At 54.0% G+C, this 15,880-nt stretch overlaps 1 protein-coding gene across 1 annotated transcript; it reads right to left on the bottom strand.

Annotated features, from left to right (window-relative positions):
- Nucleotides 1–5,354: 5,354 nt before the first annotated feature.
- LOC124090162 (alpha-1-antitrypsin-related protein-like) lies at nt 5,355–12,990 on the bottom strand. Its single transcript, XM_046440562.1, has 4 exons — nt 12,351–12,990; nt 10,750–11,020; nt 9,688–9,835; nt 5,355–5,546 (listed from the first exon to the last, which is right to left on the bottom strand). The coding sequence occupies exons 1-4, from the start codon at nt 12,988–12,990 to the stop codon at nt 5,355–5,357; spliced, it is 1,251 nt and encodes a 416-aa protein (XP_046296518.1).
- Nucleotides 12,991–15,880: the final 2,890 nt, after the last annotated feature.

Genomic DNA, 15,880 nt, shown 5'->3' with positions numbered 1-15,880 from the left:
CCCCCCCTTTTTTCTCTCCTGAGTTAATTAGCCTACATAAGGCCCTATGAACATGAAGGGTAGCGAACACATATTTTGAGTCTATGTAAATATGCACACAGACTCCTGCTGTCAACTGAGGTGCTTGAGTCAAAGCAATAAGTTTTACTTTTTGTGCTGAAGTTCCCTGAGGAAGAGGTTCTTCCTCGACAGTGGAGTCCAGAGCGACCATTGCATATCCAGCAAAACATACCTCATCTTTTATAAAACTGCTTCCATCTGTCAAGTACTCCACATCTGGGTCCCTGAGGGCTGGTCTGCCAGGTGTGGTCTGCTGGAGAACATTTCATCCATGACTTCAATACAGTTGTGATTGGGTTGTCCAGGTCTGAGGGGCAGCAAAGTTTAGAGTCCGGAGTCCTCAATGCAGATAAGTGTGTTTTCACATAACATGCCCTGATATTTGACCATTCTTTCATTAGTCAACCAATAATGTCCTTTATATTCTAACAATGTCAAAATTGAATGAGGAACTCTGACAACCAGTTCTTGTCCCACGGCTACTTTATCAACTCCCAACACCAGAAGAGCTGTGGCTGCAAGGGCCCGTAAACAAGGTGGCCAGCCCTGGGACCCAGATGTGGAGTACTTCACAGATGTACTTCACAGATATTTGGACAAATATGCCACTGGATGGTGCCATGTCCCCAGCATCTGAGTCAAAACTCCCACGGCCACTCCAGACCGGTCATGGACATTCAAAAAGAAAGGCTTTGTGAGGTCAGGGAGCCCTAATCCAGACGCACTGGGGAGTGCTTGTTTAATGTCCTCAAAGGCGTTTTGTTGTATTGGCCCCCACATCAGAGGATCCCATTCTCCCCCCCTTTGTGGCTTAATAGAGGGGTTTTGCCATAACTGAAAGTTGGGGATCCGTATATGGTTGAACCCAGTAGCCCCCGAGAGTTCTCTGGTCTTTTGGCAGGTTGAAGGGACTGGAATGGAGCAGATCTCCTGTTTCTTTGAGGCCCAGTGGTTGTTCTGTTCTGTTGCTGAGGTGTTCTATTGCAGATGGTAACCAAGGTATTTGACTTTTTCTTGATAGATGTGGGGTTTAAGTTAGAGTCCAGGGCTGTCCCAAGGATGATGTACTCAAGCCCCTGGGAGGAACTGTCATTTAAGGATGGGAGACATACATAGAGCCTCTGGCAATTTAAGATGCAGGAAATTTTTTGTTATCTCCCAGTGCAGGATCTTGACTGCTGGATTCTCCAACTCTTAAATCTAATGTAAATCTTAGCAGAGATTATGACCTGGGGCATCATTTGTATAAAAGGCACCTATGTCAATCTCGCCCTGGGACATCTGCCATGGTTGGAAGGCAGAGGTGTGGTCCCATGCAGCTCCCATATGGCAGCCCCATTGTGCCCACCTAGGTGTTGCTCTTTGTCTGCGTGGCTTCCTCCTCCTGCCAGGTGGGAGCCTGGTCTAATTGTATATAGCGGCTGCTCCGCTTGTGTTTTTGTTCACTATGTCTGGGTGCATGGGGCTCTCTGGCCCTTCCTGCTGGTGGCTCACAGCTTGTGGCTTGGAGCCAGGGTGGTCTGTCTTTTTGGAGTGAGCACCCTGTGGCTCACTACTGTGTGCTAACATGAACATATTCCTGGTTCATTTTGGGGCAGGGGCTTGCTGCAGCTGAGCCCTCCTGAGGCGCTAGGTCCCGTGCATCAGATATAGCTGTGTGTCTATGGGACCCCTGCCATATTCATCAATCACAGACTTCCAAGCAAGTGGGAAGAAACTGAAAGGAGGGGCTGGGGCCAAAGGCTGGGGGAAAAGCATTCGCTCCTTCTCTGCTCAAGTCCTAGCTTTTGAGCATGGCAGTGGGTACTTGTCTGCCTGGGCCATTGGAGCCTTCCCCTTTTGTCTGGCCGCAATTTTTTTCCTTATAAACATTTGGACCACTGGCTTTGTTCTAATGAGACCCCCCCCCCCTTTCAGATCCATCCTCCTTTTTATCCTTTTGGGTCCGCCTGTCTTTGGACCTCTGGATCTCAATTGATGAAAACCGTGATGGCCACCTTAATCAGCTCTTTGACACACTTCTCAGTAGAACTTCTAGGTTTGTAATTTTTGGCAAATGTCACTCTGAGCCTGTCCCACAAAGGCTGCATTGGTCACCTGTTGCTTCCATTCACTGACAAACTTGCATTGTGGCTGCTGTGTTGGTATGTGCCCCTCTTCCCCTGGATGCCTCTGGGCAGGGAGAGGGTGGCAGCAGCAGTGGCCTGGACACTCAGCTCTGAGTCAGTTGGGCACAGCTCTTTTGATCATTGCTGCCAGTTTCATAGGGCAGAGGGGCCTTAGGCAGATGTGGGGCTGAGAGAAATGTTCCGGGCTATCCAGGGTGTGAGAGGGAGGTGCTGGAGCAGTGGGAGGCTTACTGGGCTCTGTTTGTCTGCAGATGAGCTCTGGTTAGGCTAGGGCTCAGGGCTGGCTCCGATTCCTTCTAACTCTTGGGCACAGTTTTTTTTCTCTTAGACTTCCTAGGAGGGCTTCTTGATATCTTTTACCTTTAGATTCTCTTCTTCATTGGGGCCCGTCCTAGGTCTGGGTAGTGGGCTGCATCAGATCAGTCATGGCCCGGGGTTTCTCCGTGTAGGAGGGAGTATGATTATTCCAGCTTATGAGCTCAATGGTGGAGAGATGCTGGCACTCAAAACTGCCTGGTCTCCCTCAGACGTCTCCCTTCTGGTCAACATAGGCAGGTCCTTAAGTCCCTTGCAGGGGCATCTGGAGAGTTCTCATCTGGGTTGTGGCTCTAGTCTTGGGTCAAATCTCCCACCTTAATCTTGGGATGTGAAAGAGTCTTTGGTTCTAGGAAGCCTTTGGCTCTGAGGACATCACACAGGAAAGAAGAGCCAATACTGGGGGCCATCATTTGTCACCTCTGAGGACAAGGGGGCTGAGGGGACAGTTTATTTCCTCCCCTTCTCTTCCCTAAATCCTCAGGGCGGCAGCTAGCCAGGTCCTCTCCTGTCCTCTCCCACAGAATACTATGGGCAAGGTCAGTGGAGCTCTGTGGGCGGCTTCCCAGTGTTGTGGGCTGCCCAGAAGGGCTGGGAACTGCAGGGACACTCCATGCTGGGCACAGGCTCTTCCCAGGGAAGCACCAGGTGCCACCAAGCACAGGTGCCAGCAATTCTCATGGTTTAGGAGGAATTACTGCTCATGAGTCCAGGGAGGGACAGAAGAGTGGGTGAGGGTTGGAGGAACAGGGTGAGCCATGAGGTCAGGTTGCCACTCACTAGCCATGGGACGGTGACAACATAGGAGACGGGTAGCCGCCGGGAACCTCGGTTTTCTCCTTGGGGCTTGGAAAAGCACAGATATCTGCTGAGGGCATCACGGTGCTGCGACTAGGATTCAGGGGAGAGACGCTGGGACAGCACTGCCCAAGGAGTGCCCTTGTCCCCACCTGCTCTATTCAGAGGTCTGGGAGGCCTGAGGCCATGTCTGAGGTGACTCTCAGGCCACCTCTAATGTGGGCTGTACTGGCAGGAATGAGGAATAGGGGCTCAGAGAGGTCTGACAACCTCACTCAGGTCACACAGCTGCTATGTGTTAAGATGCAGGTCTTGGGACACTCACGTGTCACTTCATTCTGGGTGACTGATGACGTTCATATCATTGGAAGTGTATGTGCAGGTTGGAGGTCCCTATGTGAAACCTAGAGATCCTGTTTCTTCTTCAGGGAGAGTTCAGATCCATTGATAGGTGGTGCCATGTGATGGCAGAGATGTGACTGTTCTGACTGTAAAGAGGACCCTGTGTCAGGACCCCACCTAGGGCGTCATGTCCACCTTCCTCCCATGAGAGGTGAGGGGTGATGCTGAGATGGCCCTGAGGTGTCAGTGTGGCCACAGGAGAAGGGGACCCCGAGACCTGGGCTCCCAGCTACTTCAGACCAGAGCCTTGAGGGTGGAAGGGGCCAGGGCGCCCCATGGCAGGGCTGCTCCAGGACAGCCTGGGCCACCCACCAGACCTCCTGCTGTCCTGAGGACCTGGGGGAACCCTGGAGGAGGGGCCAGGTGCACGTGCCCCAGTGAGAGCCCAGGCAGGGAGGAGGGCTGGGGTTCCAGGGGGCTGTCCTTGCCCTGCCACAGCCAACGCAGCCTGCCGTGACCTTTAGGAGCCATCCCTGGGACCATGGCACAGGACTAGGGAGAAGGGACATAGGGTAAGTGGCCTGGGGGCCTGGGGCCTGGTGGGCTTGAGGGGGAGACAGTGACACAGAGCCCCTCCTGCTCACTGGGGACAGGGGCTCTTCCAAGAGGGGACATGTGAGCCTCCTGGGCAGCTATGGAAAGACAAGGACAGAGGTCAGGTCCTGGCCCAGCCCACTGAGGAAGGCTCCTCACCACCTCCTCCAACCCCCCTAGGACATGCCCTGTGAGGCCAGCGGCCAGGTCTGGTGAGGGGACAGTGTGGTGAGAGGGGGCATGGTCACCTCCCTGCTGTGGCTGTAGTCACAGCTACTCAAAGCCAGGGTGTGAGCCGCCAGGTTTGGGGGCACAGAGGGTCATGGTTGGATGTGAGGTGTCCCCAAACTCAGGAGGGAGACACTGCAGAAGGTTCAGAGGAGAAGTGAGGGCTGTGAGGACCTAAAGCCGATCAGTGAGTCCTCCCTGAGGGGGTTACCTGGGGGTCACTGAGGGAGGTGGGTGTGGCTGGAGGGGAGGGCACTGGGGACATGGCTCTGGGGTTATGTTTGTGTCTGGCCAGTGGAGTCTCTCTGTGCTTCCTGATCACCACCTGAGCCGCTTCCCTCCCTCCCACTCTTCCTCCATGGGGGTCAGCCTCACTTTGGGCCCTGAGGAATGGACCTGACTGTGTGTGGACTGCGACCTCTGCCACTGTGAGCCCCAGGTAAACGTTTCCACCTCTGAAATTGTCCTGGTCGGGTCTTAGTCAGAGGAGCACAAAGGCTGAATAACAGGTGGGGCTTCTTGGGTGTGTGTGGCCAGCAATGGGTGGGAGGGGGCATGGGGTGCTGGGTGGATCCTGGGCCTCTGGCTGCTGTTGGGCCACAGACCCCCTCAGGATTCCCAGTCAGGACTGGAGATCTCAGAATGGACATGCTCAAGTCCTGCAGGACGTGGCCTCAGCCAGTCACCATTGACCAGCCCACACCTGACACAGTGGCACTGAGAGGTGCTGTGACCTGGAGTTCTCTCATGACCTCAGGACACAGGGAGACACAGAGACCACAGGTGCAGGATTTGCAGGCCACCTGTAGACATTGCCCAGACCAGCCTGTTTAATGTCACCAAGTAGGTGGCTTGGCCAGGAGGGGAGGGGCTGAAGCCTGAGACCAGCTATTTCTCTATGGGATTCACTATTTTGCCACCAAAGAGGGGAAAGTTGGTGTACTCATCCCTAATGATGAGAAAGAAGGGCCTGTTGAACTGGACAGTGGGGGCCTTAAACAAAGTGTTTTCTTCCCATTTGGCATCCCCTGCAGCCACTGTCTCTTCCTTGTCGAAGGTCAGCTCAGCCTTATGCAGGGCCTGGAGGGGAGAGAAGCAGAGGGCTCTGAGGTCCTGCTGCCCCACCCCAGGCTGCAGCAAGGCCCCACGTGGGAGCCTCCTACCAACAGGACCTCACCAGGGCCTTCCTGCTAGACCAGCCTGTCCTGTCCTAGGCCTCCCTGTGGGTCACTTAGGTCCCCCCAACCCCATCTCAGCCTCTGCCTGACTCAGCCTGCTCCCCTCCCCCTCCTTTCCTGACCTCCATCTCTTCTGCCCTGGGATGTGACCTCAGGGGCACAAGAGGAAAACCATCAGCCTCCATGTCACCTCCACATGTATCCCCTTCCCCCTGTAGGGCTAGGAGGTCTGTGGTGAGCCGCTTCTGCCGTTTCTGCAGACTATGGTCGCCATTACAAGATGATGCTGGCTCCGCTGTGGTCTGTGACAAACAACTCCTTATCTGGGAAAGTTGGCACATGATTTTTCACCACCCTGTGAGAAAGCTCCATGCGGCAGCTTTGCATTGGGGCTTGGGATGCTTTATTAAGGCTGGGAGGGGCATCAGAGAGAGAGAAGAAGAAATATCAAGGGCCTGAATAAACTGCTGAAAGAAGATTCCTGAGTTGCGTCTTCCTTGCGGGCAAGGGGTCGCGACAAGTGGTGCCGAGACCCGGGAACCAGAACTTTCAACAGTCAGGGGTGGTGCACCGGTTAGTCCCAGGTAAGTGGGATCCGCGATCAAAGCGGGGTTAGTCCCAGGTAAGTGGGATCCGCGATCAAAGCGGGGTTAGTCCCTAGTAAGTGGGATCCGCGACCAAAGCGGGGCAGCTCCTCTGTAATGAAAGAGAGAGCCTTACATTTTATTGCAGCTGCACTGTGTACTTTCGCTCCTACTTTCGCTTTCTTTTTTTTGTGCTTCCTTTGTTGTTGTGTCATGGGTGCCGCATCTTCAAGTCCGCTTCTCCTGGCCCTAGATGGCCTGTTACGTTCCAAGGGACTGGAAGTGAAACATAGTACTTTACAGAGATTTTTACAGAAGATAGATATCGCTGCACCGTGGTTTGCATTTTCGGGCAGCCTTACTGTGCCTAGTTGGGATAAATTAGGCAAAGATCTTGACTTTGCTTCTGAGCAGGGCATATTAGAGGGTGGGGTGATACCCCTTTGGAAAATGGTCCGTGGTTGCCTTACAGATGGTAAATGCCAGGAAGCTGTGAGTGAGGGTCAAGCTATTCTTGAACAACTGCATGAGGAAAAATCTGAAGGATCATGTAGTGAAGTGGCAGAGAGTATTAAAAGTAACAGTAGTGAGAAGGCAAAAGAGCCTGAAGATAAAAATAGGAGAAGGCTCTACCCAGACTTGACCGCATTAAAAACGCCTGAGAACACAAGCGACTCAGAGAGTTCTGAGGACCTTGATATATTGTTACAACAACTACATAAGATAAAAATGAAAAAGAAGAAAAAGGAGACACAGGGCACGCAGGCCTACTGTAAGAAGGGGAAGGGAGTTAACATCGGTCAACAAAACTCTGAGGAGGAGGAGGTAGAATATCTAGAAGAAGATATGGTGCCGATTGCCCCACCTCCGTATGTGGGGGGAGCCAAGGTTCCGGGAGATCTTTTCATGCACAAGTTTGGAGGACAGTTAATACAGATATGGGACTTGCATACCCTGTATTTCAGGACAATAACAGGGGAAGATATCATGAGCCTTTAGACTTTAAGCTAATTAAAACCTTGGCAGAATCTGTCCGCACTTATGGCATAGATGCCGCTTTCACTCTCACTCAGGTGGAGGGACTTACTAGATTTTGCATGACTCCCTCAGATTGGGCTAGTCTAGTCCGCGCTTGTGTTTCCCCAGGGAAATATTAGGAGTCCAAAGTTGGCTGTTTAATGTTTCTGGCAGTACCCAAGACTCGGAGCGAGGTAGGAGGCTTAAAATTTCTGCAAATAATTCACAATTATCTAATGCTACATTACCCTCCGCAGCAGTCCGTCTCCAATCTCCGTTCCTGTTTCTTTTGGCTAATGTTACATTACAGGGGATGCTTAATTGCTCTAATATTACCTGTTATTTGTCTGAGTGTTGGAATTGATCCTGGACTACGGCAATGGTTATGAAAATTCCAACTTTTGTCTCGATCCCGGTTACTGCAGATACAGAGTCTTTTCCTATTGTTGAACTGATTAGAGCCCGTAGAGATTTTGGAATTACGGCAGCTATAGTGACAGCTGTGGCGGTGTCTGCTGCTGCAGCAGTTATAGCTGGAGTAGCCATGGCCAGCCAGGTACAAACTGCTGCCACTATTAATCAGGTTATTCAACAAACATCCACCATACTTGAATCTCAAAGTAGAATTAATCAACACACTTTATCTGGGATTCTAGCTGCTAATCAAAGGATAGATCTGCTTCAAGCTCAAGTTGAGGAATTGTCTGACCTAGTACATTTGGGTTGTGTTGACCAACGTGCACATTTATGTATAACCTCTGTCAGATTTTATGATTCCAGAAATGCCTCCCGCATCATCGGGGAATATTTATCCGGAACCTGGTCCATGGAAGCAGAAAACTTGATCCAGTCTCAACTAACTCAGATTGCTGTTCTGAATAGCACCCGTGTCGAACCAGTGACTTTGGGTCAATTCACCAGTTGGCTATCCTCTGCCTTTTCCTTTTTTAAGGAATGGGTGGGAGTGGGCATTTTTGGTGCTATGTGTTGCTTCAGTGTTGTACTTTGTTTGTGGCTTCTCTGTCGCCTTAAAACTCGCCATGCACAAGAAAAGGCTATGATCATACAAGCTCTTGCAGCTTTAGAAAATGGCAACTCGCCTCAAGTCTGGCTTGCGCATCTTAAGCAGTAAACCTTTGTCATGGTCGTTACACCCCAAGTTATTATAACATTGCACTGGGATCGACATGACTTTCCTTGTTATTCTCTTAGTGTTGGAAAGCCCTTGCACTCTGCCGGTCTTACTGCCATTGCATGCAGATGGGTTTCCACACTAGTGCTTTTCTATCACCTTAAAGTCTGTGCCTTTCTTTCAGGGTGCTGTCAACTTGTTTGTCGTTATAAACAGCCACAGTTCAGCCTCAGCTATCCCCCTTCGTCCACCATCGTCACAATACAGGATGCGAGGCAAGGCACTGCACTTGAGTGATCCTTGACGTGGACCTCAAGGAGAGCATGTCCTATTGCATGCGGGTTAGACGCGTCCACGCCCCGCCCCACGAAAAAAGGCGTCGGCTGATATGGCCTCAGATCTGGGGAAGGGCCCTCCTTAGGACTGAGTCATACTATGCAGCCACTTCTGCACAGTGGGATAGGACCTCTACTCTCGCCTGTATTGTTTTAAGAAAACAGAAAAGGGGGAACTGTGGTGAGCCGCTTCTGCCGTTTCTGCAGACTATGGTCGCCATTACAAGATGATGCTGGCTCCGCTGTGGTCTGTGACAAACAACTCCTTATCTGGGAAAGTTGGCACATGATTTTTCACCACCCTGTGAGAAAGCTCCATGCGGCAGCTTTGCACTGGGGCTTGGGATGCTTTATTAAGGCTGGGAGGGGCATCAGAGAGAGAGAAGAAGAAATATCAAGGGCCTGAATAAACTGCTGAAAGAAGATTCCTGAGTTGCGTCTTCCTTGCGGGCAAGGGGTCGCGACAGAGGTCCTTGGCACAGGGACACTGGTGTTGACCTTCCCAGTGCCCAGACCCCAAGAGGGAGCCACCCACATGGACCTGCAGTTTCCCTTGGTCCCCTCCTGTTTTCCTAAGTGGCCCATGTGAGTGGACTCAGGAATAATTCAGATTTGCTGGTTCACAAGTATCTCTAAATGTCACAGGTGGAAGATTCCAGAACATTCCCTGAAGTCATTGAGCCTAAGCCTCTCTGAGTAAATGTGGGTAAACAGAAGCCCAAGGACTCAATGGCCCTGGGAAAGGAAGAGGCCAAGGGTCAGGGGGCCCCTCAGGGGAGGTCCCTGCAAGGCCAGCTCTACCGGAGGCCACCTCCCTGGCCCTGTCCTCCTCCCCTGTCAGAGCTGGTGAAGCTCTGCATCCTCAGGAGGACCCACCTGGCCCTTGCTGTGTCCCTTGGCCCCTCCCTCAGCCTCAGGCCTGAGCAGGCCCCCACCACTCTGGCCTGCAGACCCCTGGACCACGGCCATCCTCACCTGGGAGAGCCTCAGGGGAGCGTCCTCCGTGATCCCAGACAGGTCAGCCTCATGGCTGAAGACCTTGGTGATGCCCAGACTTCTCAGGACGGGCTTCAGATCGATGGTTCCAGAGATGGACAGTTTGGGGAAGTGTAAATTGGCTGGCCTGGTATGAAGGTGGGAAATGAGGGCGATTCACAGGGTTTCTGGCTTCTGCTGGGCCCCATGGTGCTGTGAAAGTGTTTCCTCTCCTGATTGGTTCTCCCACTCAGTGCCCTGGCCCACCCTCAGCAGAACAGGAAGTCACTGGCTTGTGTGCTTTAGCTTCCTGGACCCCTGCTGTGCTGCAGGCTTGGCTCCTGTCCCCAGGGATGGGGTGAGGCCCAGGGACTGTGCTGAGGCCACACACTGGCACCTGAGCTCAGGGACCAGTGCCAGGCTGCCTTGTGCTCTGTTCCCAGCCTGGGTGTGGTGGCTTCAGGAGGGCAGGGTGGGCCAGCGGTGGTGACCACCCAGGGGCTGTTAACCTGCAGGTTCGGGTGTCACATCTGCCTGCAGCACCTCCTGCATCTGCGCCAGGGCTGGGCTCATTACCGTGCCCCTGTGCCCTGCTCTGTGCCTCACACCCCAGCTCTGTGGCTTCTGGGGCCCATGAAGCAGCCCGAGATACGACAGAGAAACGGAGCCTGTGGGAACGTGCCCTGAGCTCCCAGCTCTGCCTGTTCCTGTTCTGGGCCTTTCCATGCAGGCCCTTCCCCTGTGCACCACATCCCATCTTCCGGGAAGTCCTCTCTCGTGCTGCCCTAGCCTGCAGGCCCAGGCCTTTGTCCTTGTCCTGACACAACGTGCTGGCATTGCTGTTCATGGCCCCAGGTGAAGGGCAGTGCACTGACCTTGGAGGGCAGTGAAGTCCTCAGGCCAGTCTCTGGGAGCACTCCCCTGTCACTCACCCTTCCCTGAGCCTGGCTCACACTGATGGGAAGCACAGCTGCTGAGCCTGTAGCACAGGGCCCTGCGCAGGGGACAGGCCCCCCCAGCCATCATGGCAGCTCCTGTGTGGGCTCCTGGACGGGGCATCACCTGAGGTCGCTCTTTCTCAGGATATCTTCAAAGTGCTTGGGGGTCAGTTTTTTCTCCACCTGCAGCATCCTCCCTGGGTCCGGCAGGATGGCGAAGGTGGTGGTGTCACCCAGGTAGTGCTGAACCAGCACCCAGCTGGACAGCTCCTTGTCGCGGTGCAGGAAGAAGTTGCCCAGGCAGTGGATCATGGGCACCTTGATGGTCATCTTCCTGTTCACGTGAAAGTTCTCTACGATGTGCCGCTCAGCATTGGGCTCCTCATTCCATTTGCCTGGAGGGAGGGAGGGAGGCAGGGAGGGAGGGGGTGAGATGTAGGTTGGGCACTAGGCAGCCACCAGGGTGCCCTGAGCCCCCTTCCTGTGAAGCTCCTCTCTGAGCCTCAGTTTCAGTGTCTGTCAAATGGGATGAAGATGAAAACAGGCTGCTGAAGGTTTATGTGGATACAATGGAAAGCCAGAGGGGGTTTTAGGATTTGGATACAGTCAGGCTTAATGTGAAAACCCGACTCCAAAGAGACATGGCTCTAGGTGGATTTTATGTGGATTTAATAGTACCCGGAGGTGCTAAGAACACTGATGGCAGGATCGCCCCTGGGTGCTTCTTTCCCAACGGTTCCCTGTCCCTCGTGGATACATGGTTTTGTCTGTATTCAGGACACCCCTAAGTCTTCGTCCTGGACCTATGTGAAGCCCAGAGCTCCCCCTGTGCTGGACAACAGTGCCTGACCCTCACTAGCAGCAGAGTGGCAGGTGCCACAGGGAAGCCTGAGCCTGATATCTCATTGGGCAGGAGGAGGTGGTGTTGGGCGGGACAAGAGCTGCCCTAAGTCTCCGAGAGCTGGCCCCTCAGTTGTGCTGCCAGGTCCTGGGGCTCAGCACGGGATTCCGCCTAGGAACAAGGGAGCCAGGGTGGGAGGAAGCCGACCCTGGCCTTGACTCTGCTGGCCTCCCCTGGCCATTGCCCTGGGTCAGTGGAAGCTGCCTTAGGACCTGGGGCCCTGGAGTCCTGGCAGGTGGGCAGGCTGAGGGTCCATGCCAGCTGCTTAGCTGTGATGGGCCCCCACTGTGCCATGCTCTGTGTGACTTGGGTACTCCTTTCAGACCTGACAAGATAGGACAGTCACATCCCAAATGATGAGATGGCTCCTCCAATGTCAAGGCCATTGGGTGGTGCAGGCAGGATTTGAACCCAGGTCTTGCACACTCCCAGCTGCCACACTATACAAGAGTTGTCCAAAGTACATTTCATGAAAGGGCCCTCCCTCCCTCCACCTGCTACCACTTGCATTTGTGGCTCTCTAGTTAGGAGCCATCACATGTGTCCCTCCCTCTTGGGGATCCCCAGTGAGCAGGAGGACAGACAGGGCTCTGACAGGTCCTGCAGAGAAGATGACCCATGACCAGGTTGAGCTCGTCCCTCCCGAGCCTCCTTGGTTCACAGAATGGATTGAATCGTGTCCTAGTGGAAACCCGAGGAGGCCAAGTGGAGAGGCCCTGCCCTATTCCTTTCCACATCATCGTGAAGGAGAGTTTAACAAGAGGGAGCCTGAAGGACACTTTGGATTATTTCACTGGAACCAGCTCAGGCTGGAGGCACCTCACCATGGAAGGAAATGTAGTTCAGCAGGGCAAGAGCCGTGTCGTTCTCCAGATGATTGACCAGACCCATTACTGTCCTTCGGGTTTTCTGCTGCACGTGACTGTTGATCTGTTTCTTGGCTTCGTGGGTGTTCCTGAAGTCGACGGGGACGATCTCTGCGTGGTACAGATTCTTGGTGTCTTGGACAAACTGATCCACGAGCTTTAGGCTGCTGTGGATGAAGAGGCTGCTGCCCGTGGTCACCTGGCGCTGTTGGCTGGGCTTCTGGAAGGTCTGGAGGAGATGCTGGAAGCACTCATGGATCTTAGCCTCCGGAGTCTCGCTGAGATTCAGCTTCAGGCCCTCCAGGATCTGGGTGTGAGTGTCACTCTTGGTCCCCAGGGAGAGCATGGCAAAGGCCATCGCGATGCTCACTGGGGAGAATAAGATATTGCTGTGTCTTGACCATGTGGCTGGCTCCCTGTATAAGGTGAAGGCCATGTCAATGACCCTGGAGGAGACATTGTGGCAGGTTGAATGTTCCTCATGCTCGTGGCCATGATCAGATGATTGGGCCTCCTGGGGATCTTGAACCTGGGAGCCTGGGGCCAGGCAGCACAGGCCTACCAGCAAGAGGAGGCCCCATGAGACGGAGGATGGCATCGTCCTGCAAGACAGAGAAGGGAGGGCCATGTCCTGAGCACAGGCCAAGACGACTCCCCTGCCCAGTGATGGACACCAAGCAAAAGAGTCAGCTGACTGCCCGTGTGCCAGGTGCCCAGCCCACACAGGTGCTGCCTACCTCTTCATCAGCAGTGATGATGGTGCACCTGAAAGGCACAGCAGGGTCTAACCCCCACGGTGAGCTATCAAGAGAGTAGAGCCTGGACCAGGCCCTGGGGAGGTGAGCAGGTCTAGATAAGGCCACCAGGGTGCAGCCCCACGATTGAATCTGGGGGTCTAATTAGATGAGACACCAGGGGAGACACACACCTGCTCCCTGAGTCTGACCACATGACCCCCGTGCCACCTTATGACATCTGGCCGTCAAGACAGCCCTCAGCAGATATGGACCCTTGGCCATGAACCTGAGCTGTGAGTCCCAATAAACCTGTCCTCACCAGGATCGACCCAACACAGAATGCACTCAGTCCTCATCACGGAAAAGAATCAGGCAAATATCAAAATGAACATGATGCTGTCCCTCTGGTGACCTCGGCCCAGCTATCACCCGTGTTCACGCTTGGCTTTCTTGTCACAGTGCTGAGGGGAGAATTGTGACTACTTTCTGTTACTAAGGAAGCTGAAGCCCAGAGAGGTTAAGGCACATAGATGTCCAAAGTCAGCCAGCAAGTAAAATGGCAGAACCAACTCAGGCAGCAGGCAGGCTGGGTCCTGAGCCCCTGCAGTGACCTTGAGGTGCAGGTGCCCCAGACCCCATTCTACAATGAAAAACCTGAGGCACAGGAAGCCTGAGAGTTACCCAGCAAATGGACTCTATCAGATCAGGGAGGACTTTGAAGCATCCGAAATATTTCTGCAGGCTCCCACTGATCCCATTATACAATAGACAGAGCAGTTGCTGCCCAGAGAGGGCAGGATCTCGTGCCAAGACCCACAGCCAAAACACAGAGCAGCTATGGTCATCCACAGCTGCCTGATTCCAGCCCATGCTCCCCAGATCCCGAACACTCCAGGCATTTCCCTCTTCTCGCAACTACGACAGCCCTCACTTTGTAAGCCACTTGAATTTGATATTTTTCTGAGTCCCATGGCATTCCTAACCTGGGAATTGCCACTGATAAAGAGCCTATGGGATCACCCTGGTCCTTGACACTTACAGTCACTGGCTTTGGTCTCAAAGCATGTCTTATTCTACTTTACAGGGTGGGGGAAAGCAAGGCTTAGAGTGGTTCTAGTAACTCACTTAAGACCACATGGCAGTTCAGACTGAGCTGGAGCCAGACAGGTCTGCAGTCCGCTGTGGTGCTCTGTGGGCAGCTGGGGCCGTTCCTATCGTTCTGAGTCCTCTGAGGTTGGGAGTGTGGCTACTGTTCAGGCTGAGCACCCAGGATGGCAGAGTTCCGGGTCCTGGCAGTGTGGACATATTGAGCTGGGGGATGCTTTGCCATGGGGGACTGCTGCAGGATTTGTGGCAGCCGAGAGAACACCAGATGTCTGTCATGACGCTGCGGCCCCCAGGTGTGGCAATAAAATAATCTCCAGACATTGCTGAGTGTCCCCTGCGGAGCACCATTGCTGAAGAGCTTTGAGCACCCCAGCCAGTTTGTCCTCTTTCTGGACTGGACAGAAGCTCTCCTTTGCAATGTGGGTTCAATCTGCCACATTGGAGCCAAAGTGTGCCCAAGACCCAGGCATTTGGGATGTTTCTCCTTCCTGACCTGAGGGCTGTGTGGGGTCCCAGGATTCCTCTGAGGCTGCTGTGCCCACCCTCCAGGACACTATAGCTGGTCTCCCACACATCAAGGTGCACCTCAGAGCCGCAGGGTCCACAGTTCATGAGAGTGCGATGCCCCCGGCTCGGGGCAGTATCCTTGGACTAACCTGCTGCACCTGTCTCCAGAGGTCAGGGCCCTGCATATACATAGCCAAGGTCCTATCAACAGCCCAATGCTCTGTCCTGGCCACCAAGGTTGTCGCAGACCTTTTGTGGACATGATGAGGCTTTCTCTCTGGAAGATCAGCATTTGGGGCAGGAAGAGATTTAAACAGACCCGAGTTCTAATCCAGGTTGCCAAGAGCAGCTGTGCCACCCACACGGCACAGTGGAACCTCTCTGAACCTTATCTTTCAAAAAGGATGGGGACAATTAAATGAAATAAAGGTCGATACCAAACTTACATCCAGATAGGACCTGGGAGGGCAGCTCCTAGGGGCAGAGGTGGTGGGCTTTGTGAACCCACAGCCTTCAGAATGGCGAGGGGCTGGCGCATGGGACACAAAGCCATGAACCTAGTGAGAAAGCGCAAGGAGAGGGCTGAAAGGTCAGCCAGGTCACCGAGGAGTTAGGTCCACACCTCTCCTGGGTCTCCAGCAGGAGATGAAGGGCAGAGGCCACTGGGGCCGCAGGGTGGGTCAGTGAGTGCAGGGGACAGGACCCTGGACCTCCTCGGGGTCTGAGGAGCCAGCTTGATGGGCTGAGCTCCAAGGGCCCCCTTTCTCCATGAGGGGGTTGGGGACATGCAGTGCAGGAGCCACGGTCTGGGCCTCTGGCTCGGGCTGGATTCCCAAAGCAGCAGGGTAAGAAGTCAGGGGCAGAGGCCCAGGGGCTGCCCAGGTCGCCTCCTCCACCCTCTGAGGGCAGAGACCAGCAAGGACAGGAGACTCAGAGCCAGTGCACGTGTGGAGGGGCCACAGGAGAAGTCACCAGGTCAGCTGCAGCCCCAGTGTTCACCCCGAGGCCCACTGTGTGCTGGGGCGGCAGAGCCAGGCCCTCAGCTTCCCGGAATCTCCCAGCAGCAGGGCCAAGGCCAGGCACCTGGGCTCAGATGAGACCTGCCCATGGTCCTGAGCTGTGCCTTCCTCGGCTTCT

Source organism: Marmota monax, unplaced genomic scaffold, assembly GCF_021218885.2.
Source record: "Marmota monax isolate L192 unplaced genomic scaffold, Marmota_monax_Labrador192_F-V1.1 WCK01_AAM20220418_F8-fsc00017, whole genome shotgun sequence".
NCBI classification, from domain to species: domain Eukaryota; kingdom Metazoa; phylum Chordata; class Mammalia; order Rodentia; family Sciuridae; genus Marmota; species Marmota monax.
This window is presented reverse-complemented; position numbering and strand designations above follow the sequence as displayed.

Coding starts and splice junctions, on each gene's coding strand:
- LOC124090162 (XM_046440562.1), bottom strand. CDS start 12,990: ATGCCATCCTCCGTCTCATGGGGCCTCCTCTTGCTGGTAGGCCTGTGC. Junction 11,021..12,350: donor GAACTACATTTCCTTCCATG/GTGAGGTGCCTC, acceptor CCCTCCCTCCAG/GCAAATGGAATGAGGAGCCC. Junction 9,836..10,749: donor CTGAGAAAGAGCGACCTCAG/GTGATGCCCCGT, acceptor CCTTCATACCAG/GCCAGCCAATTTACACTTCC.